The following is a 25957-nucleotide window of genomic DNA, read 5'->3' as shown; positions in this document are numbered from 1 at the left end:
AAATAGAGACTAAACAGATAAGATAAATGTAGGAAAGTCACCATGGAAGACACGAAGAGCTCCAGGCAAGGAAGAGAGGCAAAGCATGTGTGTGCTCAGTTGCGTCCAACTCTTTGCAACCCCTTGGACTGCAGCCCACCAGGCTACCCTGTCCATGGAATTTTCCAGGCGAGAACACTGGAGTGGGTTGCCACTTCCTACTTCAAGGGATCTTCCCGATCCAGAGATCAAACCCATGTCTCCTGTGTCTCCTGCACTGGCAGGTGGATCCCTTCCCACTAAGCCACCTGGGAAGCACAGTGGCCAACAAATCTGCCTTCTCTGTCTCTGAGGCTCCCTTTCCCCCCTTCTCTGGCCTCTCCTCCTCTCTTCTCTGTCTTCCCCTCTTTCTCCTTTGGTCTCCTGCCATATCCACTGGTCTCTAGTATCTTGGCTTCACTCCCTCTCAGGAGGGTCCCATTTGACAAGGGGACAGGGAGGGATCGTCCCTCAGACATGGAAGGCAAGGCAGGAGCCAGAAAGTCCAAATTTCATTTAGTCACGCTACACCCTGACTTATTTGTCATGACAAACAGTGGTACTAATGATCTCAGTCTTAATTCCTTGGTCATCTCATTCTTTATTTGAAACATAGAAACTGAGAATTAGAAAGGGTCATAGAGTCATCCGGTCCCATTCTCATTCAGTCTACAGATTTACAACATCCTGACAAAGTACAGTGCATCTCAGTCTGCAGGTGGGACTCACAACCTCCTGCAACAGCCTGCTCCATTTTCTGTCCATTCGGGAGGGTGTCTCTAACACTGAACAAAAGATGCCTCCCTGAGACTCCTACTCTCTTGGCCACTGTACATTTACTAATGGCGTTTCAAGATTACTTTTCAAATGACTCAACTGCTTTCCTTATTCATATATTAGAATGAGAAGTCTCATGTGCTGTTGACCCCAAAACCAAGGAGATAGTAAAGAAATGTGCCTGTTGCTTCTGTGGAGCCTGAGGGACCGTCACCTTGACAGAACACATCCAGTTGGAGGAGTGGGCAGCGGGGGGTGGGTAGGGGAGACAGCTGAGGTCAGTCTGGTAACACAATTCTTTAGTCTTGGGCATTGCAACTGTGAAAGGTCAGAAACATTCTCTCTGGTGCCCTGGCCCCAGTAATGGAGAGAAAGAGCTTTGCAGGTATGAACTCACCCATGAGGAAAGGATGTGGAGAACCGGACCCAGTGGTGGTTCGAAGCAAGACAAAGGTGTTCCTGCCCCACTTGTTCCCTTAGTCCACTGTTCTCTTAGCACTTAACCACATTTTGCCATGAACTTTCCTAATTAGGGTATGAGTTCCTTTCTTTCAACAGGTTGTAAACTCCTTGAGAGGAGGTAGCCATTGTCTTATTCATCTTTATAAATAAGTGTTTGTGGGATTTTAGGTATTTCCAAAGACAGCAAAATTTTGCATTGAAATTAGCAACATGATATTTAAGGAGTGTAAAAATAGTCTATTTCTTTATATACTGACTTTTACTGGGGATATATATTTGTTCCCCTTCTGAATAATAACAATAATAGTGGCAGTTAGTCATTTGTTCATCAAATATTTATGACTTGTTGCCACATTACACTGGTAACTTCGTAACTTTCAAAGTCCTGTATTGCTAGGACTGCATATCTACCAGCCCAGCCCCTTGCCATCCAGACGTCGGGCTGGATGTGGAAGTGTCAGATGAGTGCTAGAGACCCGGCAGCAGACTCAGCAGGTGCCCAGCATATGGTAACAGAGACCAGTGTCTCCCACAGAGACTGTCTAGGTTGTTTACAAAGATGGGATCATGCAGGAGATGTACTTACTAGCTGAAGAATTATTTTCATTTAAATAGTGGAGCCAAGCAAAAGCACTTCTTTCTCTATGATTAAAGAAATTCTGTCCTGGGGTGTTGTATCTATAATGAAATTCTGAAAAGAAAAGATTAAAAATGCAACTCATTGCCTGCAAACAACCATTGTACTCACACACTGACAAGATACAGCCTGTTTTGGATTTTTTTTTTCCCTGAGGTGGCCCAGTCACTTTCACTTTTAGGTGATTCTTTACTGCGACCTCTCTGGGAGTTATGAATCTTAGTGCCACAGTTCTCACACTTACTACTCTGCAGTCCAATCCGAGATGCACAACAGCAGCTGTGTCCTGTATCAGAACCTGAAAAAGCCCAAGTTATGCAAAGAAGTATGAGGTTTTTATTATTATAATATTAAAATGTGCTTTGGACAGTAGAGCTCTGATCATGCAAAGTATGCATTAGCCCCAGAGTGTTCAATTTTCCCAGGAGGAAATTTATCACACAGGTTGCCAGCCTAGGGGTGATATTTGGGACACCCTCCCTCCCTTATGACAAGTGAGAGATGTTTTGATCAGTAACATTTTTGATAGGAAAGTCTCAAGATTTGTCCAGCACAGGTAGGTGTTTAGTAAAGGTCTTCTGAATGGATGGATCTGCGAAAATTTGGCCCACTGATATCAGACCGTCTTGTATTTGTAATTATTTCTCAAGCTTTGCCCTGATACATCCACATTTTCTTCTCAGACCCTACAGTGGCCAAGAGCTTATTATCCAGGCAACTGGAAAGATGGTTTTCCTCTACAACACATTCATAAATCCATATGGGAACTTGAATCATAGCTTTGCCCTCGTCAGAACCACAGAGAGGCTAGCAGTAGAGAGCGCTTGTATCCGGTGCAGGTCTGGGTCTTGTTCAGCAGGCTGTGGGCAGTGGCACTCTCCAGTAAGGCCAGAGCATGGGAGCCTGGGCCCGGCAGGTGAGTATGCCACACTTGGGTGTCCAAGCAACATCTCAGTTCCAGCAGAGAAGGGGTTGGGGGACAAAACTTCTGCCAGTGCTATTAATACCTACCTTGCTGCATTCATGGTTACACTCATTATAACATTATCTACCAAAGTGTACATCACAAATGGAGTGAGCTCTAGAAAGGTTTTTTTCTTTCCCAAGTCTCAGTCAGTAGTCACTGAATGCCTTTTAATTCAGAACTCAAAGAAATTACAAATAGGGGAAGAAAGATGTACACCTTGGGCCGGTTGTGTTTGTACAAGGGAAAGAACATAGACCTGAGTTTGAAGCCTGATTCTGCCACGCACTGACTGTGATGGTTGATAATATGTCACAAACTCTAACATGCTCCTCAAAGGATAGAACCTAATTCCTCTCTCAATTGTGGTTGGATTTAGTGACTTGCTTTTAACAAATAGAATAAAGTGGTAATGATGGTGTATAACATCTAAAACTAGGTTGTAAGTGTCATTGAAACTTCCATCTCAGTCTTTCTCTTGGATCACTTGCCTGGGGGAAGGAGGCTACCAGATCATAATGACATTCAAACAGCCTACTGGCCCACCTGGAGAGGAACTGAGACCCGTGGCCAATGTCCATGTGCAGGAACAACCTTAGACACAGATTCTCTAGCTCCAGTAAAGCCTTCAGATGATGGAAGTACTGGCCAACATCATGACTGCAGCCTCACGAGAGACCTTGAGCCTGAACCACCCAACTAAATGGCTCCCAAATCCCTGGCCCACAGAAACAGTGAGATAGCAAATGTTTGCTGTTTTGAGTCATTAAGTTTTGGGATACATTATTACACAGCAATAAATAATACACCAGGCTCTTTGACCCTGGCAAGTGGCTTAATTCCTACTTATCTATACAAAAGACAATTATTCCTACCTTTTAGGGTATTATGATAGTTAAGTGATATATACTATATGTCAACAATTCTCAAATTTTTTATTTCCGAACCCTCTTACACTCTTAAAATTGAGGACCCTAAAGAGCTTTTGTTTATTCTAGTTTTGGTAGCTCAGATGCTACAATGTAGGAGACCCAGGTTCGATTCCTGTGTCAGGAAGATGCCCTGGAAAAGGGAATGGCTACTCCTTCCAGTATTCTTACCTAGAGAATTCCATGGACAGAGGAGCCTGGCAGGCTACAGTCAATGGGGTCAGACACACTGAGTGACTTACATTTTCATATATCATAATATGTGGTGTTTTTCATACCATGTGAGTGAGCTCCTTAGGTGCAGATTCTGGTTCACGCTGGGGGCTGCCACACAGAACTGAGACCACCTCATGACTGAGTCGCGGAGTCCTGCGACTCCAGGCAGAGACTAGTGTGGGCACTTTGACCCTGCTTGACCACATCTCGCCTGAATCAATTTATTACTCATTCTTTACATTTTGCAAAAACAAAAATTAACATGCAACACCCTAGTCTAGGTAAAGCTATTTAGCATAGCAGGTGTTCTGCCCATAGTGAGCAGAACCCAAAGAGGGACCGAAACCATGACGACTGCCCTTAGACGCCTCAACTTACCGAGAACTGAGTCTGGGTGCAGCACCTTGTCTTGAATGGCAATAGGAAACCTTCCACAGTCAATTCCTCTGTGATCTTTTTTCCCTGTTTTTTGCTTCCTAAAAAAGATGCATAAGATTCCATAAACATTTAGCACACTGCTAATAGAGACAGTGAGGGAATTGGTAAAAGTGAAATGTGAAATTTCTTAGGTCAGAGCCAGTCACAACGGATGATGTATGCCATTCTCGACACAGCCGACCCTCAACCCTCTGCCTGCCTGTCTGAGCGCTTTCCTGATGAGAAGGCGCACCCAGCACAATCAGGCCTGGAGAGAACATGTACGTGTGTGTATATTAGACGCTCAGTCATATCTGGCTCTTTGCAACCCCATGGACTATAGCCTGCCAGGCTCCTCTGTTCATGGAGTTCTCCAGGCAAGAATACTGGAATGGGCAGCCATTCCCTTCTCTAGGGGATCTTCCAGGCAAGAATACTGGAATGGGCAGCCATTCCCTTCTCTAGGGGATCTTCCCAACCCAGGTCTCTCACATTGCAAGTGGATTCTTTATAGTCTGAGCCACCAGGGAAGCCCAAGAACATGTACACCAAACACTAAATCTGTTTCGTTTCCTGAGGATAATATCTAGTCATCATATACACATACACAATTAGAAATATGAAATACAGAATTATAAAACCTAGAGTTTTCTTCATATTCATGCTTCAAATCCAGTTCTTGTCAGGAGAAGAAGCTATGCTACCTGTTGGTACCAGATCACATGGATACTTTGTATCCAAAAGTACAAGCTGAGTGATCCAAAAAGTCCTGGATTTTGTTCTGTGTCTCCGGTGACTCAGTGGTAAAGAATCCGCCTGACAGTGCAGGAGACTCAGGTTCAATCCCTGGGTCAGGAAGATCCTGTGGAGAAGGAAACGGCAACCCACTCCAGTAATCTTGCCTGGGAAATTCTGTGGATAGAGGAGCCTGGTGGGCTACAGTTCATGGGGTCACATAGAGTTGAACATGACTTAGTGACTAAATGACAAATATGGGGTTAAAGGCTATGAGACCATTGTTGTTCAGTCACTTGGTTGTGTCCAACTTTTTGTGACCCCTTGGCGGGCAGTATCCCAGCACGCCAGGTTTCCCAGTCTTTCACCATCTCCTGGAGCTTGCTCAAACTCATGTCCATTGAGTCAGTGATGCCATCCAATCATCTCATCCTCTCTCATCCCCTTCTCCTCCTGCCCTCAATCTTTCCCAGCATCAGGGTCTTTTCCAATGAGTCAGCTCTTCCTATCAGGTGGCCAAAGTATTGGAGCTTCAGCTTCAGAATCAGTCCTTCCAATGAATATGCAGGATTGATTTCCTTTGGGACTGACTGGTTTGATCTCCTTGCAGTCCAAAGGACTCAAGAGTCTTCAACACCACAGTTCAAAAGCATCAATTCTTCAGTATTCAACCTTCTTTATGGTCCAACTCTCACATCCATACATGACTACTGGAAAAACCATAGCTTTGACAAGACGGACCTTTGTTGGCAAAGTAATGTCTCTGCTTTTTCAATATGCAGTCTAGGTTGGTCATAGCTTTTCTTCCAAGGAGCAAGCATCTTTTAATTTCATGGCTGTGGTCACCATCTGCAGTGATTTTGGAGCCCAAGAAAATAAAATCTCTCACTATTTCCATTGTTTCCCCATCTATTTGCCATGAAGTGATGGGACCAGATGCCATGATCTTAGTTTTTTGAATGTTGAGTTTTAAGCCAGCTTTTTCACTCTCCTCTTTCACCTTCATCAAGAGGCTCTTTAATTCCTCTTCACTTTCTGCCATAAGGGTGCCATAAAGGTGGTGAGGTTATTGATATGTCTCCCTGCAATCTTGATTCCAGCTTGTGCTTCATCCAGCCCGGCATTTCTCATGATGTACTCTGCATAGAATTAAATAAGCAGGGTGACAATATACAGCCTTGACATATTCGTTTCCCAATTTGGAACCAGTCCGTTGTTCCAGGTCCAACAGTTCTAACCGTTGCTTCTTGACCTGCATACAGATTTCTCAGGAGGCAGGTAAGGCAGGTCTGGTATTTCCATCTCTTTAAGAATTTTCCTCAGTTTGTTGTGATCCACACAGTCAAAGGCTTTAGTGTAGTCAGTGAAGCAGATGTTTTTCTGGAATTCTCTTGCTTTTTCTATGATCCAGTCAAAGTTGGCAATTTGATCTCTGATTCCTCTGCCTTTTCTATATCAAACTTGTACTGGATGTTCTCAGTTCACATACTATTGAAACCTAGCTTGAAGGATTTTGAGCATTACCTTATTACCATTTGAAATGAGTGCAGTTGTGTGGTAGTCTGAACATTCTTTGGCATTGCCTTTCTTTGGTATTGGAATGAAAACTGACCTTTTCCAGTCCTGTAGCCACTGCCAAGTTTTCCAAATTTGCTGGCATATTGAATGCAGCGCTTTAACAGCATCATCTTTTAGGACTTGAAATAGCTCAGCTGGAATTCCATCACCTCCAGTAGCTTTGTTCATAGTGATGCTTTGTTTGTAGAGACCATGTGGTGTTCATTTTAGTGATGCAAGGCCACCAGGGGGCATCAGAAAGATGCCCTATGGTAGTCATACTGGGACACTTCCCCCAAGCCATCTGTAGCTTCAGTCTCCCTCCTTCATAGAAACTCTAACTCTTTGAAAGGGATTTTAGTTGATACAAATTCTTAAGAACGTTCTAGCTCAGCCCCTAGGATACTGTAATAAGCCCCTAGGGAACATAGCTCATTCTTAGTGTGGAGGGCACCATGCCCAAGATATCCTGGACATAGCCAGTGAGTCAGGAATGAGACTGATTCCTGGAAATGGGGTTTGAGCCTCAGGCCTTGCTTGCAAATGCAGGCTCATCCAACTGTGCCTGGGCCTGCTGCCGCTGGACTCCGACCCTGCTTGGAGTCTGTGAGGCTAGGGACTGAGAGCCAGGCACTTTCCTGCTTCTTGGAAAAACATGCTGTCCTCCTGAGTCACATATTTTCTCACCTTATTTTCTGTCTCCACCCTCCTCCTCTGGGGCATGTGAACATCTGCTCTACAAAGTGGAAAACTTGGATTGCTCTCAAGTGAGCTCAGTCTAATACACGACTTTCTTTTTCTGCCTCTCTGAAACTTCTTTGTGCACTAAAATCTTCTTGCCAAACAGCTAAGGGAAGCTCTATTTGAGAAGACCGTTTTTCAGCAAGACAAAGTAGCTGACATGTAAATCCAAAATCGCTTAAATCCAAAATTCTGCACCAGACATAAAGAGATAAACATTTTACATGTAGCATAATTGTTATTTATCTGCACGTATATAAATATCCTTCAAACAGTATGTGCACCAGTAGGCTAAATAAAGAATACATCCCATCTGAGAGAACTCTAATCTTCTAAAAGAGTAAGGAGTCTATACAGTCTTTTGTTCAATTAATTCCTCAAGGATGATGTAGTTTACCAGGATTTCAAAGGATAAATCATGCCTATCGCCAGCAGTAGATTTACTGCTAGATCTGATTTTACACTTGGTTGTGTTTTACCTTCTAACTTGTTTGTTAAAAAAGAGAAGATGTAGTCTGGAACACTGGTCCCTGTATTGGTACTTAAGTGGTTCTGTGAGGTCTAGACTATAAATTTGGTAGAGAAATATCTAGTACTTTGAATGCTTAATCAGAATGTTTTTTAAATGTCAGACTATTTTTTGTTATGTTTTTCTTATTGTTGTTTAGTCGCTAAGTCATGTCTGACTCTGTGACCCCACGGACTGTAGTCCACCAGCCTCCTCTGTCCATGGGATTTCCCAGGCAAGAATGCTGGAGTGGGTTGCCACTTCCTTCTCCAGGGGATTCTCCCAGTCCAGGAATCAAACCTGCATCTCCTGCATTGGCAGGTGGATTCTTTACCACTGAGCCACCAGGAAAGCCCTTTAATATAGTTACTAAAACCTAAAAAAAAAAACCCTCAAAACCTAGATTTTAATTCAATAAATAAAAATAGTGAGCCTGGGTTGACTGAGAAGAGGGTTGGCATTATTCATGGCCCTTCTATCCCTGAGAGTCAAAGCTGATGGTTTATTAGAGTGATGGTCCACACCAGATGACACATGGCGATTTTTTAGGGGGTGGAAACTCAATAGAACCCTGATGACAAGTACCTATTCCCATGCTGGAATGCTTTCTAACAGGAAGCTGCAGTCTTTCAGACCTCGTCATCTGCCTTTATTAGCGTACATTACATACACATAATTGGTGGCTAAACTGCCTCTCCCTCCTTGACTTTCAGCCTTTCTAAGGTCAATTAGTCAAGCTTTGGCCTCAGTCCACCGCACCTTAGGAGCTTGGAGGAGGCACGTCTGGCTGATTGATAGGAGCTTCAAATAAATGATGCTGAATCCACGTGGACTAACAGTTGACCTAAGAGTGTTTCAAACCCATAAAGGGTTTGTCCCTAGGATTTCACATCTATAATTTTTTTTACCCAGTTTACAGCTTGTCACCTCTGGATGATTTCTTGCTGAGGGATGGGGGAGAAGTAAACCCTGAGATGTGGGATTAAGCTTAGTTCTGGTGGGACTGGGGGACAGAGGTGAAACCCAATAGGGAAGATTTTTCACTCATTGTGAGGGGAGAGTAGTGAGGGTGGGAGCTGGTATACAGTCGTGTATAATAATCTCCCAGGTGGGCAAGGTTCAAAGGGAGCCTTCAGGCCAAATCACGCTCCACATGCTGTAGTTGTGATTCTTAACCAAGGGGCCTATCAGAGTCAGGGGAAATTTAAAAGAAATATTCCCACAAGGGCTCCACCCGGCTAATACAGTAGGTCGGGGGCTGAGGCATGTGCATTATTTTCAAGTCCCCTGGTAAGGTTGAGGGCTTCCCAGGTGATGAAGTGATAAAGAATCCAAGTGCCAATGCAAGAGATGCGGGTTCAATCCCTGGATCGGGAAGATTCCCCGGAGAAGGAAATGGCTACTCACTCCAGTATTCTTGCCTGGAGAATCCCATGGACAGAGGAGCCTGGCGGGCTACAGCCCAGGGGGGTCACAAAGAATCGGCCACGACTGATGCATTTGAGCTTGCCGGTAAGACTGAAGCTCTCCCCAGGTGAGGGCCACTGCTAAAAGATTTGTCAGTTGAGAGAAAGGGCGGTCTCTGTGTTCAGCCCTGAGGTCTGTGATTCTGTACCTTGGCTGGTGGCTGCTGGTCGTTCCGCGAGTTGACGCCCACCCTCACTGGAGTTATTATCCCAGGACAGGCTCCCACCCACCCTGGGAATTTAGCAGCCGGGAACCCTCACCACTGAAGTAGGCGGAGGCAGAAGGCACAGCTTGCACTGGGCGTCTCTGCACGGTCCTGCCTCCCCGAGGCGGTGCTGGGCTCCTCCTGCACCAAAAGACACACACAGATGTGGATACGACCAAGGGTTTGACTCACCCCTCGGCTGCCTGGGCAGAGCCCAGCACGCGTGCGGACCCGCCAGACTCACCATCTCAGGACGCCTCGGCTCTGCTTTTTGGCTTGGGCGGGGGTGGGGGGCTGCGGTTTCTGTGCTGTAATGGCCTAGGGGTTACAGAAAGGAAGATTCCACCCTGCCTTGACTTCCTTCCTTCTCCAGACATTTAAAAGTCTAGTTTACAAATGACAGAACACTCCCCCCACCCCGCCTTTTTCTCTTTCCTTTAGTTACGAATCACCCCAAGCTCCACTAGAGGATGAAGAGGCTGCGGATGGTTTTTAAATCCTTCAATCTAATCACTGCTCAGCAGAGTCTAAAAGCCTTTCCAAAGCACTGTATTCAACTGTGAATTAAAACAAGGTTTAGAGACTGTCTAGAGGCCTAAGTTATTGTTTATATGTCCCTGTTTAACACACACCCAAAAATCACCCTGTGGAACTGAAAGGGCTGACACCACCCTTGCTATGGTTTTACCCTTTGTGTAAACAAAAAAATAAACACTTTTCTCACCACTACAATGGTGAGAAAGAAGCATCATTGTACAGATAGCTTTTTCCATATTTTGAATTACTTCCTTAGGAAGTGTCTGGGTCAAAGGTTGCGAACGTGTTTGTGTGATGATACATGTGGCCTGATTGCTTTCCACCAAAGCTGCGTGAACTGCATGCTGCCAACAACATGCGCAGCTTGCTTGGCCACACCTTCCTCTGCATCAGGAATTCTCTCTTGAAAATGTTCTTGTTAATTTCAAAAGTAGGGGTGGCTCCTTGTGTTATTAACATTTTGTCTGTTGTTAAAGGAGATAAATGTTTCCCCAATTATTTATTGGTCGTATTCCCTACTTGTGACTTTTAGTTATTTTTTTATCCATCAATTTATTGGAGGGTTTCAGTGTTTTCTTATTAGTAAAAATATGTGTTGATCGTTCCGTGTGCCAGGTGCCTCTCATATCGTCTCCTTTATCCCTCCCCACCATCCTGGCAGGTTGTCCCCATTTTAGTGGTGAATAATCTGAGACTCAGAGAGTTTAAGCTGCTTGTCAGGGTCACACAGAGTGAGTGACCTAGCTGGCATCTGAGCCCTTCCCATATACTTGTGTCATTAACCACACATCTACGGCTCATTTGTACCTGTGTCAGAGCAACTTTGTATGATAAAGATCTCAATAGTGAGCACTGTTTGCTCTGCTCTGAATGTTTTCTAGGTTGTCCGCCTTAAAAACATTGACTGTGGTTTTGCAAACATTAGTTGAAATGTTGATACTGTCAAAGAGGTGGTAGAAATAGCCAAGAAACATATAAAAATGGGTAAATTTTACAAACAAAGAAATACAGATTAGTACAATATCAGTTTTCACTTAGTACTTTAGCGAAGGTTGGAAAGAAAAAACAGATGCCCTGGTTTGGCTCAGGCTGAAGGCACCTTCATTCCCAGGCACTGCCGTGGCCACCACTCTGCTAAAGGTCAGTTTATCAAATTTTCACTGTGTACCCTTTGAATCATCATCTGCAATCCTAGATTTTTATCCAAAGGAACTAGTCAACTCTGGCCAAACGTTTCCATGTTAAATGATTTTACTGAAGCAGTGTTTATCCTATCAAAGAACCGGAAACAATTGAATGTCCATCAATAAGAGATTGGTTTAATAAGTCTACCCATACAATGAAATACAATGCAGTGCTTAAAAATGCAGCTGTAGGTTTATTCAATAACAGTTGAGAGTCCCCCAATATAATGTTAAATGAAAAAAAGTGTATTCTAAAACAATGTATGTATGACCCCACTTTTGCAAAAAGCATGCATATCAATCAGAGAAAAAAGACCAGACAGATATATGCTAAAACATTGGCAATAGTTTTTCTCCCAGTGAAATGTTCCTTTTTATACTTTTCTCTGTTTTCTGATTTTTTTTTTACTATAAACCTGTATAGTTATAATTTTAAAAATAATGAGGCTTATTTCTTTTAACTTCACTTTCCCTGTGTGTTTCCTTTTATCACTTGTAGGCCTATAGGGGGTACCCCTGCACTTCACATTTCCCTGGTAACTCAGACAGTAGAGAGTCTGTCTGCAATGCAGGAGACCTGGATTCGATACTGGGTTGGGAAGATCTCCTGGAGGAGAACATGGCAACCCACTCCAGTATTCTTGCCTGGAGAATCCCGTGGACAGAGGAGCCTGGTGGGCTACAGTCCATGGAGTCTCAAAGAGTCCGACACAACTGAGCGACTAACACTTTCACTTTCACTATATTAGAAGAATGTAGAGGGGTGCCCTCTACCTGAGTTGGGACACCTGGGATCCATTGTCCCCCGTCATTTGTGCTGAACAAGTCTCTTCACCTTTGTAAGCTTTCAACTTTCTTTTCTAAGAAGTCTTTGCAAACAGCAAAGCTCTGAACCAGCAGCATTATTATTACCTACAGCTTATTATAACTTTGTCATTATTATTTTAGGCCCAGGGGTTTTTAATCCCAGTATTTCCAATGCCTTTATAATGGAATTATCTCAAAGTGTGTTCCCCAAACCAACAGCATTGGCATCAGCTGGGAGCTTGTTAGAAATGCAGAATTGGAGGTTCACCCCAGACCTACTGAATCAAAGCCAGCATTGCAGTAAAACCCACAGGTGAGTCCTCCACACACTGCAGTTGGAGACAACCTCTGATCTAGAACAGGCGCCTCGGGAAGGTTTCTCCGGCATGCGCAGAGTGTTAGCCATGTGGGCAACTCTCACCAGCACTGACATCCGGGACACCCACTAGAACGAGAGCTAAGTGACCTTAATTATGCTAATTTCAGAGTCACAGGCAGCCATACTGGGTGGGTAAAAATGCCAAGGCAACGAGCTGAACGGAGTCAGGACGGGGCTCCTAGACGCTACCCTGGAGCAGAAGACAACCTCATGGCCATTTGCTCTGGTTAGTATGGTTTTTTTGTTTTTTGACAAAGCAGTTTGAATTGTAGAGTCAGTTCTTGAGCCCCACTTTGGGGGATTTTTTGGCTTTTGTTTAGTCTGGTGAAGTCACTGAGAATTTAATTTCAGTACTCCGGGAATGGTGGGAAGAAGTAGCCTGAGGTAAAATGTGGTGGGGACGTCACGTGACCACTCGCCTTTATCTCACCCTCCCTCCCCCAGACGCCTTTGTGCAAAGGGTTTCCCGCCAACCTGGGCAGCCAGGCTCCCGTGGAACCCACCGTCCACTTCCCTCTTGAACCCTCAGGAGGAGCCCGTCACTGCACTCTGCTAGGGCTGTGGGGCCAGCTCCTCAGAAGAGGGGGCCTCCTGTGGCCATGTGGGGGGGCGTCCTGTCCCCTCTCACGCACACGGGCCTGAGAGCCCTGCAGAACGGCGGGAGTGTTCCTTGAGTAACTGCGGAGCTGCAAGAGGACTTGCCCTTAGGGCTGCAGTCCCATAGGAACGGACTCAAATCAGTTCTGTGTCCTTAAGGCATTGTCGCCTCCTGCCTGAGTCCCTGTCCTCAGACTCCTCACCTAGCTGCCTTCTCATCCCCCAGTACTCAATTCCCACCTCACCTCTGACCCTAACCTCCCCGTGAGTTACTTTTGGTCATATCCCATCATGACCAAGGTAGCTACACGCAGCTAATGGAGTTACTATGAGCCAGGTCCTGTTTTAAGTACATGTATTAACTCACTTAAATATCCTCATTATATCATTAAAATTTCTAAGAAGCTGCCAGGTGAAGCCAATGCTGCTAATCTTGGGACCAACCTTGAGATATTTCATTATAAACACACTAGAAATACTGGGATTAAAAACCCCTGGGTCTAAAATGATAATAACAAAATTATAGCAAACATAATAGTTCTTATGGTTCATACCTTTATAGTTTGCAAAGTCTTTTTGCTGAAAAGGAGTTGGAAGCTTAGGCAGGTATTATTAGCCTCACTTTACACAGGAGGAAACAGGCTCAGAGAGGTTGCATAAGTTTCTTGAGGTCACAAAGCTGATCAGTGACAGAGTCTGGATTTGAACTCAGACAGTCTGACTTCTGAGTCATAAAAATGCATTATTACTGGCACCTGCATAACACTTTTAACATTCTGTAGTTCCATGTTAATTTTATCTGTTCATTGTATGTGTCCCTCACAGAAATGTAAGCATCTTGACAATAGGTGATTTGTCTGTATTATTTATATTGTATCCCCAATACTTAGAAAAGTGCCTAACATTTAGCAATAAATATTTGCTGAATGAATGGGTAATACTAGCAGTAGACTCTCTCTTCAGGGCTATTTATCCCAAAGTTATAGAGTCTTCATCATCTTGCAACAGTTGCTGTAAACTTGGCACTACTTAATAGCAAACCCAGACCTCATGGAGTGCTGACCAGGAGGCTGGGCTGCCTCACTAGGATCGTTGACACCACACTGAAGCTAACTTTGGCTCAGGACAAGAGAGAGAACCAGCTGTGAACCTTTGAGATCATTTGTTAAATCCACCCTGGCTCAGAGTTTACTATACTGAGTATTCAATCCATATTGGGCATTCAATTGGATGTTTGGGCTGCAAAGATAGGTACAAAGGTGCAAGACAAATGAGACACAGTTGTATGGGGACACAGAGGCTGGGGCAAAGAATTCTGCCTTGGGGCAGGTGGCTGTGCATCAGGGTCGGGTCATATAAATGGCCTAACTCTGAAGATGAAGCTGGAATGAATGGGATTTTGCCAGGTGGGTAAGTGTTCTGAGGAGGCAAACCTAACTTGTTTGGAAGGGCTAACATTTGTATAATCTTCAACATCCTGTCTGGAATGCAAAAGCAGGAAGTCAAGAGATAACCTGGAGTAACAGGCAAATTTGGCCTTGGAGTACAAAATGAAGCAGGGCAAAGGCTAACAGAGTTTTGCCAAGAGAACGCACTGGCCAGAGCAAACACCCTCTTCCAACAACACAAGAGAAGACTCTACACATGGACATCACCAGATGGTCAATACCGAAATCAGATTGATTATATTCTTTGCAGCCAAAGATGGAGAAGCTCTATACAGTCAGCAAAAACAAGACCAGGAGCTGACTATGGCTCAGATCATGAACTCTGTATTGCAAAATTCAGACTTAAATTGAAGAAAGTAGGGAAAACCACTAGACCGTTCAGGTATGACCTAAATCAAATCCCTTATGATTATTTGTAAGGGATTTGACAAACAGATTCAAGGTGGAAGTGACAAACAGATTCAAGAGATTGTGATGTAATTCCAGATGCTGGTGATGGTGCTGTGAAACTGTTGCACTCAATATGCCTGAAGAACTATGGATGGAGGTTTGTGAGATTGTACAGGAGGAAGTGATCAAGACCATCCCCAAGAAAAAGAAATGCAAAAAGGCAAAATGGTTGTCTGAGGAGGCCTTACAAATAACTGAGAAAAGAAAAGAAGCTAAAGGCAAAGTAGAAAAGGAAAGATATACCCATTTGAATGCAGAGTTCCAAAGAATAGCAAGGAGAGATAAGAAAAGACTTTCTAAGTGATCAATGCAAAGAAACAGAGGAAAACAATAGAATAGGAAACACTAGAGATCTACTCAAGGAAATTAGAGCTACCAAGGGAACATTTCATGCAAAGATGGGCACAATAAAGGACAGAAATGGTATGGGCCTAACAGAAGCAGAAGATATTAAGAAGAGGTGGCAAGAATATACAGAAGAACTATACAAAAGAGATCTTAATGGCCCAGATAATGACAATGGGGTGATCACTCACCTAGAACCAGTCATCCTGGAGTGTGAAGTCAATTGGACCTTAGGAAGCAACTCTACGAACAAAGCTACTGGAGGTGATGGAATTCCAGATGCCTATGATGATGCTGTGAAAGTGTTGCACTCAATATGCCAGCAAATTTGGAAAACTTGTCAGTGACCACAGGACTGGAAAAGGTCAGTTTTCGTTCCAATCCCAAAGAAAGGCAATGCCAAAGAACGCTCAAACTACTGCACAATTGTGCTTGTTTCACATGCTAGCAAATTAATGCTCAAAATTCTCCAAGCCAGGCTGCAACAGTATGTGAACCGTGAACTTCCAGATGTTCAAGCTGGATTCAAAAAAGACAGAGGAACCAGAGATCAAACTGCCAACATCTGATGGATCATCAAAAAAGCAAGAGAGTTCCAGAAAAACATCTACTTCTGCTTTATTGAGTATAGCAAAGCCTTTGACTGTGTGAATCACAACAAACTGTGGAAAATCCTGAAAAAGATGAGAATAACAGACCACCTGACCTCCCTCCTGAGAATTTTGTATGCAGGTCAAGAAGCAACAGTTAGAACTGGACATGGAACAACAGACTGGTTCCAGATCAGGAAAGGAAGATGTCAAGGCTGTATATTGTTATCCTGCTTATTTAACTTCTATGCAGAATACATCATGTGAAATGCCGAGCTGGATGAAACACAAGCTGGAATCGAGATTGCAGGGAGAAATATCAATAACCTCAAATATGCAGGTGACATCACCCTTATGGCAGAAATCAAAGAAGAACTAAAGAGCCTCTTGATGAAGATGAAAGAGGAGAGTGAAAAAGTTGGCTTAAGCTCAACATTTAGAAAACTAAGATCATGGCATCTGGTCCCATCACTTCATGGGAAATAGATGGGGAAACATTGTAGAGAGAGACTTTACTTTTTTGGGCTCCAAAATCACTGCAGATGGTGACTGCAGCCATGAAATAAAAAGACGCTTGCTCCTTGGAAGAAAGGCCATGGCCAACCTAGACAACATATTAAAAAGCAGAGACATTACTTTGCCAACAAAGGTCTGTCTAGTCAAAGCTATGGTTTTCCCAGTGGTCATGTATGGATGTGAGAGTTGGACTATAAAGAAAGCTGAGCATAGAAGGATTGATGCTTTTGAACTGTGGTGTGGGAGAAGACTCATGAGAGTCCCTCGGACTGCAAGGAGATCCAACCAGTCCATCCTAAAGGAAATCAGTCCTGAATATTTATTGGAAGGACTGATGCTGAAGCTGAAACTCCAGTACTTCGGCCACCTGTTGCAAAGAACTGACTCATTTAAAAAAACGTTGATTCTGGGAAAGATTGAGGGCAGGAGGAGAAGAGGATGACGGAGGATGAGATGGTTGGATGGCATCACTGACTTGATGGACATGAGTTTGAGCAAGCTCCGGGGGTTGGTGATGGACAGGGAAGCCTGGTATGCTACAGTCCATAGGGTCGCAGAGTCAGACATGACGGAGTAACTGAACTGAACTGAACTGAACAACATCCTGTCCCTAACTCTGACTAAAATCTATCCAAGTTTGAATAACATCCAGAATCATTCAGATGATTCCATTTGTTGGAATTTTAATTTAGTCTGTAAGTGTCTGGTAGTTGAGGTTACAAAAAGAATGGAGAGACAGTGGTGATTAATTTGAATTCGTGATCTTGCAAACATAGACAATCCAAAAGAATTTAACTTGAGCGAAAGAAAATGTAGAAGTGGACTCATGGGAAATAGTTCTTTCAGTGAGTGTGCTATTATGTAACAGGGAGTACAAAACTAGTAAGAAGAAAAATGATTTCTTCCAGGCACACACGATCTACAAAAGTGTTGTTATTCATCCAGAAGAAGTAGTTCTTCAGCAGTTCATCTGTTTAAGCTGCATTGTTACATCCTAAACCAATAAGAAATTTCAAAAACCAACACTTGAAATAGCTTCTAATTTTTAAAATCTGGTTCTACTTTAAATAATGATTCATAGGCCTTTGGAAAGTTAAATTTTCATGAAATGTTAAGATAGAATTCAGTGATTCCATGAATTAGGATTCTATAAATACATAAAAACCATTTTTCCTGGCATGAAATTAAGCTGTAGGTTGCTGTATTACCTCATTTGAGGGTGGAGAGGATGTGAATGACAAGTCATCCAGGTTGATTGGAGAATTCACGAGAAGAGAGATAGCTGAAGTACATTTGCTTTTATTAATTTTCCCTTTAAAATCTTTAAGTAGCATCTCCAACTTGAAGATTTCACCTTCTACTTTTCTAGGTAAATATAAACAAACAGGCATCTTATTGGGTATGCAATCCATATTCTTACTAGTAACAACAGTTCTTGAATATAGTATTGATTTACATTTTTAACGTGGTCTGCCTTCAGATAGGAAGGATGATGAACACATGCCCTGACAGACATCCTGTTTATAGTTTCACTTCAAAGGCCTGGACTCTCGTTCTCTTTATTTTCTTCTAGTTTTATTGAGATATAATTGACATACAGGACTGGATAAATTTAAGGAGTACAGCATAAAGATTTGACTTTCATCATGAAATAATTATCACGAGTTTAGTGAACATCCATCATCTCGTATAGACATAATATTAAAGAAATAAGAAAAAATATTTTGTGTGTGTGATGAGAACTCTTAGGACTTACTCTTGACTTTCATATATAACATACAGAAGTGTAAATTATATTATGTTGTATATTTCTAATTCTTATTTTGTTGTTCATTAGCTGTGTATCCTTGGGCAAATTATTTAATCTTTCTGTGTCTCAACTATGAGATAATACCCTACTTATGTGGATCTGACAGAATGTGGCCCACTGGAGAAGGGAATGGCAAACCACTTCAGTATTCTTGCCTTGAGAACCCCATGAACAGTATGAAAAGGCAAAAAGATAGGACACTGAAAGAGGAACTCCCCAGGTCGGTAGATGCCCAATATGCTACTGGAGATCAGCAGAAAAATAACTCCAGAAAGAATGATGAGATGGCTGGATGTCATCACCGACTCTATGGACATGAGTTTGAGTAAACTCCGGGAGTTGGTGATGGACAGGGAGGCCTGGCGTGCTGTGATTCATGGGGTCACAAAGAGTCAGACAGGACTGAGCTACTGAACTGAACTGATGTGGATCTGATTATTTTGAGGTCCTTTACAGTTAGTTCTAGGAGCTATAATTCTAGGAAAATAATGATTTATATCACTTGAAAAAGAATAACTTGAAAAATCTGAATAATTTAATAAGTTTGATCCATAGGTATATGTACATACAAGTATATGTGTATATATGTATAGTTTAGGGCTTCCCTGATGGCTCAGATGGTAAAGAATCTGCTTCCAAGGCAGGAGACTCCATATGTACATACATATATAAGTATATATATTTTGCCCCCAAAGAATTAATTTTCCCCAAATTCATTAAAATTATCAAATTTTATCTATTACCCCCCAAAAAAGTATCAATAAATTCCAAAACTTTAAAAATTATATCACAGCTGTCTCACTCAGTATGATCAAAAACAATGCAAAGGTGTTCCTTCTCACCACTCCTATTCAACACTGTAGTGGAAGTCCTACCTAATGCATTAAGACAAGGAAAGGAAATAAAGAGTACACACATTGGAAAGGAAGAAATAAAATTGTCCATAGATGACATGATTGGGTAGAAAATTCAAGAGAATTAACCTGAAAATTTTGAAACCAGTAAGCAAGTATAACAAAGTGCAGGGTGCAAGGTTAATATACGAAAGTCAATCACTTTCCTAAATATCTGTGATGAACAAGTGGAATTAGAAATTAAAAACATAGCATCATTTGCATTAAGATCCAAAAAATTAAATGTGCATTGGCCAGAAAGTTCATTTGGGTTTTTCATATTATTTTACAGAAAAACCTGAAGGGCCTTTTTGTCCAACTCAAAACTTAGGTATAAATCTAACAAAATGTGCACAAGATCATTATGGAGAAAACTACAATACTCTGGGTGAAATCACAAAAACAAATAAATGGAGAGATGTTACACAGTCATGGATTGAAAGACTTGATAGTATCAGGATGTCTCTTCTTCCCAACTTGATCTTACCAATCCTAGTAAAAAAAAATTCTGGCAACTTCTTTTGTGGCTATTGACAAACTTACTCTAAAGTTTATATGTAGAGACAAAAGACATGAAATAGTCAACACAATACTGAAAGATAAGAACAAAGTTGGAGGACTGACAGGACTCAACCGCAAGACTTACTTGATGAAGCACAAGACAAATCAATGGAACAGAAAGCTCATAAATAGACCCACAGATAGCCAACTGATATTTGGCAAAGGAGTAAAGTCAATAGAGTTGGGCAAAGATAATCTTTTCAACAAATGGTGCTGGAACAATTGGGCATTCATTACAAAAAAAATCAGTCTTGATACAGACCTTATACTCTTCACAAAAATCAACTCAGAACAGATCATAGGCCAGGAATAGAAGGATCATGTTTAGGTATAGAATGAGTTAGGAAATTTTATTTTATTTTTTAATGTTCCAGGAGAGTTACCTAAAGTCTTTGTTGAACTCACCCATAATCCCACTTGGATTAGGTGTCTTTGGGAGATTTTTTTGTTTCTAGAAACAAACTATATCTTTTCTGGTTTCCTCTTGCTTTTAGTCTTTTTGGATTTCCTACCTCTTTTTGACTATATTTTAATAATTTATATTTTCAAAGAGACTTGTCTATTTCATCCAGATTTTAAAATGTGTTGAGAGGAATTTGTTCAATCCCAGTCAATCTAAAATTTTTCTTCTGGTATTTTCCCTTTCTCATTCTTAATGTTATTTATGCTTTCCACTCAAACTTTCCACTGGCTATTTTATAGATATCTTCAAAGGCACTATTTTATTTTATTGATCAAATTATTTTAAATTGTATTTATTGCTTCTTTTTATGAATCTCTTCCTTTTGGAAGTTTATTTTATTGTTCTTTTTCTGCTTTCCTGGTTTAAGTACTTAGTTTATTGATTTTGAACTTCACCCCCCCATATTAAATACATTTTAAAACTGTTTTCTTCAAAGTATTGTTGTTTTTTTTAGCTACAATATGTTGGTTTTCATATGTGCTTTTCTCATTTATTATTGACTTGTAGATTAGTCCTAATATCAATTTTTATTTAATGCAATAATTATTTAGATGTGTTAATATTTTCCCATTTAATACTTTTTTTTAGAACAGTTTTGGCTTCTCAACAAAATTGAGAGGAAGATACAGAGATTTCCCACATATTCTCTGCCTCTACTCATGCATAGCCTTCACCATTATTGACATCCACTCAAGCGGGTACATGTGCTATAACTGATGAACCTACATTGACACATCATAATCACCCAAAGTCTATAGTTTTATGGGAGTCACTCTTGGTGTTGTATATTCTATATGTTTGAACAAATGTATAATATATATCCATCTTTATGATATCATGTAGAGTTTTTTCACTACCCTGAAAATCCTTTGTACTCCATTTATTCAAACTTCCACCTATCCCAACTGCCAGCAACCACTGATATTTTTATTGTTGCCATAGTCTTGCCTTTTCCAGAATTTCACATAATTGGAATCATGCAATATATAGCCTTTTCAGATCAGCTTTTTTCCCAGTATTAAGCATTTAGGTTTTCTCCATGTCTTTGCTAACTTGATAGCTCATTTCCTTTTAGCACAAATGATATCCCATTGTCAGAATATACCACAGTTATTAGTATAGTCCATCTGTTGAAGGACATCTTGGTTGCTTCCAATTCTGAATACAGCTGCTTGAAACATTTGTGTGCCTGTTTTTGGACATAAGTTTTTATCTCCTTTGTGTAAGTACCAAGGAGTGTGATTGCTAGATCATATGGTAAGAGTATGTTTAGTTTTGAAAGAAACCACCAAATTGTCTTCCAGAGTGGCTACAGCATTTTGCATCCCCACCAGTAATAAAGGAGAGTTCCTATTGCCCTACATGCTCACCAACATTTGGTGTTTTTAGCGTTCCAGATTCGGGGCACTGTAATAGTGTGTGTAGTTGTAACTCATTGTTTTGATTTGCATTTCCCTGATGATATACAATATGGAACATCTTTTCATATGTGTTTTTGCCATCTTTTATGTATGCTTATTTCCCACAGTGAGGTGTTAAGATCTTTAGCACTTTTTTATTGGGTTGGTTGTTTTCTTATTGTTGTAAGAGTTCTTTGTGTGTTTTGGATGACTGTCTTTTATCAGAAGTGGCTTCGGCCAATATTTTCTCCCAGTCACTGTCTTGTCTTCTCATTCCTTTTACATAGTCTTTCACAGAGCACACCTTTTAAATTTTAATGAAGCCTAGCTTATCAATTATCTATGTTATAGGTGGTGCCTTTGATGTTGTATCTCAAAAGTAATCACCATAACAAAGGTCATCCAGGTATTCACCTGTGTTATCTTTTAGGGGTTTTACAGTTTTGCCTCCCAAAAGGTCCCAAATCCAAGTGGGATTATATGAGAGTTCAACAAAGATGTTAAGGAATGCTTCTGGAACACAAAAAGAAAACGGAAAATATCCCAACTCACTCTATAGATAAACATTAGAATATTTATTAATATATTTCATTATATTAATAGATTAAAGGAGATTAAATAGATTTCTAAACCCCAAGGATTAAACTTTTTCCTAAATTAAAAAAAAACCTCATTTTAGTAATCCAGGACTAGAAGGAAACTTTCTTGATAAAGCTTGTCTCCTTGAACCTACAGCAATCCTCATACCTAGCACCCTTTGGAAGAATGCCCAATACCACTAGGAATATGAGAAGAATGATTGCTTTCACTAGTATTGTGATTATTCAGTACTGTTTTGGAAAAAATAGCAATCGAAATAAAGAAATATGATATAGAAAAGTTGGAGAGAAGGAAATATATATAAATATTTAAAGAGAAAAGGGAAGATGAGGGGACCTATCATTTGGAGATGCTATGACTGTCATACCTAAAAACTAAGACAATCAGCTGAAAATCAGTGAAATACTAAGAGCAGAATTGCATCAGGTAGCACATAAGTTAAATTTACAATTTTCTTTATTTCCTGTATATGAATTATGGAAAACATCTATTAACAACATAGAGAAAAGTCTAAAGTAGCTAAGAACAAATTTAACAAAACATGTGTAAAATCTACATGAAAAAAGCTTGCTCGAGATGTTTTCATGGGACTAGGATGAGAATACTCATTGCAAAGATTTTAACTTTTCCTGAACTAATCTATAAATTCATTGAAATCCTAGACAAAATTCAAATCGAATTTTATTAAAGAAAATTGGTTCCTAAAACTATATTTCTCAATAAAAGTGACTATCAATGAAAAAATAAATTTGAGCTGATTATGAAGTTAATTAGTAAGAAGAATGAATAAGAATAGCTAAAGAAAGTTTTTAAAAGGAGAAACACTAAAAAATATACTTAATCTATAGTAATTTAGAACTATGTGGTTATTGCAGAAATAGAAACATAGATCAGTGGGGAAAATAAAACCAATCCCAAAATTGGGCTTCCCAGGTGGCGCTAGTGGTAAAGAAAAAAACCCACCTGCCAATGCAGGAGACCTAATGGAATCAACCCCTGGATTGGGAAGATCCCCTGAAGGAGGGCAAGCCAACCCACTCCCCTATTCTTGCCTGGAAAATCCCGTGGACAGAGGGGCTTGGAGGGCTACAGTCCATAGAGTTGCAAAGAGTCAGACAATTCTGTAATGACTGAGCACACTGCATACGTATGTGTATTAACACACATGGGAGTTTGTATATGATTAAAGTGGCTTTTCACTAGTTAGGAAAGGCTGCCCTGTTCAGTGAGTACTGGTACAAAGATCTAAGCGTGGAAAGCCAGACTGATAAATAAAATATAGGAAAATATGCTCTAGTCTGGCAGGAAGAAGAAAATTCAGCAGGCGGCAAGGGATGCTAAAGGTTTGAAGGAAGTGAAATGATGGAACAAATTCTCAAGGTAGCAGGAAGAGATGGGCTCAAGGACCAAGACAGTAGAGGTTGGAAGGTGAGTGAAGAAAGAGGAGGTGACAACATGCAGATCCAGAGGTAGAGAAAAGACATTTTTTGAAGGAATTTGTGATCTTTTCTGTAAGATAGAAGACAAGAGTATATGCAGATAGTATGAGAGAGAAAGAATTGATGGAGATAGAACTCCATTTCTTGACTCCTTGGTTTCTGGTAATAGTGTGTGAAACAATCAAATAACTATCAGATTACATTCTGACAAACAAGATGGATGAAATCCAAGTATTTTTGAATGTTACCTTTCAAAGGCAACAATAAGAAAGAAGGTGCCAAGTTGGCTTAAAGCTCAACATTCAGAAAACTAAGATCATGGCATCCGGTCCCATCACTTCATGGCAAATAGGTTGGGGAAACAGTGGAAACAGTGGCTGACTTTATTTTTTGGGCTCTAAAATCACTGCAGATGGTGACTGCAGCCATGAAATTAAAAGATGCTTACTCTTTGGAAGGAAAGTTATGATCAACCTAGAGAGCAGAGACATTACTTTGCCAACAAAGATCTGTCTAGTCAAGGCTATGGTTTTTCCAGTAGTCATGTATAGATGTGAGTTGGACTATAAAGAAAGCTGAGCACAGAAGAATTGATGCTTTTGAACTGTGGTGTTGGAGAAGACTCTTGAGAGTCCCTTGGACTGCAAGGAGATCCAACCAATCCATCCAAAGGAGATCAGTCCTGGGTGTTCATTGGAAGGACTGATGCTGAAGCTGACACTCCAAATACTTCGGCCACCTGATGCGAAGAGCTGACTCATTTGAAAAGACCCTGATCCTGGGAAAGATTGAGGGCAGGAGGAGAAGGGGACAAGGATGAGATGGTTGGATGGCATCACCAACTCAATGGACATGGGTTTGGGTAAACTCCGGGAGTTGGTGAGGGACAGGGAGGCCTGGCGTGCTGCGGTTCATGGGGTGGCAAAGAGTCAGACACGACTGAGCGACTGAACTGAACTGAATAAGCACACAATAGCTGACTCAAGCAGTTTGTCCATTAATTTGCAGAATTATTTCGCTTACAGAAAGCCATTGACAATGGCCTTTGTAGCCCTCATGTAGAAGGTTCTCAACATGGCAAGACCTTGAGGGTTGGACTGGGTTCTGCTTTTTGCCCATTTGAGAACAAGAGAAGCTGACCATGCTTGGCTTGCTCTGAGGGGAGTTTAGGGAGAGGCCAAGTCTTTTTCTTGCCCCAGTGTTGAAAGCTTTTCCTGTATATGGGATATAATTGCAGTTGAAACACTTTTGATTTATACCAGGGCAAGGCACATGTGGGTGTAACTAGGATATAAATAAGGCCTTGCATAGTTTTGGTCTTAATGTGCACAGAGGCCTGTCTTTAAAATGACTGCCAAAACAAGTGGGATTTCTTGGAAAATAAATATCCTCACTCTATTAGTTTTTAAGCAAATAGTGAAAGCATGTGGAGATCTTTTTTTTCCAAGAGAAAAAAAGCCTTTGGGGGGAAAAAATCAATATTAAAACCACATCTTTGCTGTCTAATTACTCAGTATTGAAATAACCATTGACAGAGATGTCATTCATTTTGAAGAAGTAAGATTGTACTTTGGGAAAATTACCTCAGGACACTAGTGCCAAAATATAAACCATTAAAATATTTTGGCATCAAGAATGAATTCGTGTTAAAATACTAGGAATAGAAAGAGCTGAATTTACAAATATGAAGCCTACTAAATGAGTTCTTTAGATTCATACCAGGAAATTACATGGAAACAACCCTAGCCTTGAATATATCTTTAAAATTATTCGGATTGGAGAGAGCAGAGCATGGGGCCGTCAAAATGGCCAGCTGGAATCCTTAATATGATTGTGCACGGAAGTTTCTAATGTAAATTAATTTAGGAATCACTTGACTTCAGGTTTTAGCATTTTGCCTTTATCAGGATTTGTGGGTCCCTCGCTCCAACATTAACCAACAGTGATTCTTTCCTGCCTGCTATCCCTTGGGTATTGTCTGCGGATAGCGAAAATGAGGGGCAGAAAAGAATCAGGCAGGGGAAATAAAGGCAGGAATGAGGTAAAGCAGAGAACAGGGCAGGGGGGACCTGGGGAGGAGAGGGTCCTCTGGGCTTAGCAAATGAGCATTTCTAGGGTTTTCTTGTGCTCTTCTGAGTCTCAGGACTCCATGACATCCAACAGAATGCAAGGCAGGGGTCCAATGTCTGCTCCAGGGGACAATCGTTCATTCGGAACACTCCATCTGGGTCGGTTCCCCCCCACAGGACCGTATACAGAGCAGGAACTTCATACTGCTTGCTGCATGGGATGACACCAAATTCAA

At 41.3% G+C, this 25957-nt stretch overlaps 1 protein-coding gene across 1 annotated transcript in view; it reads right to left on the bottom strand.

The window, feature by feature from the left end:
• The window catches only part of AKNAD1 (AKNA domain containing 1), a 40987-nt gene that overhangs the window by 2655 nt on the left and 12375 nt on the right, over window positions 1-25957 (bottom strand). Inside the window, exons 6-13 of the mRNA XM_065903773.1 lie at window positions 17695-17851; window positions 12492-12606; window positions 9878-9951; window positions 9689-9774; window positions 4382-4479; window positions 2070-2192; window positions 1844-1948; window positions 1010-1113 (exon numbers count right to left, since the gene is read on the bottom strand). Of these exons, the coding sequence (XP_065759845.1) occupies window positions 1010-1113; window positions 1844-1948; window positions 2070-2192; window positions 4382-4479; window positions 9689-9774; window positions 9878-9951; window positions 12492-12606; window positions 17695-17851 (862 nt within the window). The remainder of the gene's footprint in view (window positions 1-1009; window positions 1114-1843; window positions 1949-2069; window positions 2193-4381; window positions 4480-9688; window positions 9775-9877; window positions 9952-12491; window positions 12607-17694; window positions 17852-25957) is intronic.

The sequence above is a fragment of the Muntiacus reevesi genome, chromosome 1 (genome assembly GCF_963930625.1).
Source record: "Muntiacus reevesi chromosome 1, mMunRee1.1, whole genome shotgun sequence".
NCBI classification, from domain to species: Eukaryota; Metazoa; Chordata; class Mammalia; order Artiodactyla; family Cervidae; genus Muntiacus; species Muntiacus reevesi.
This window is presented reverse-complemented; position numbering and strand designations above follow the sequence as displayed.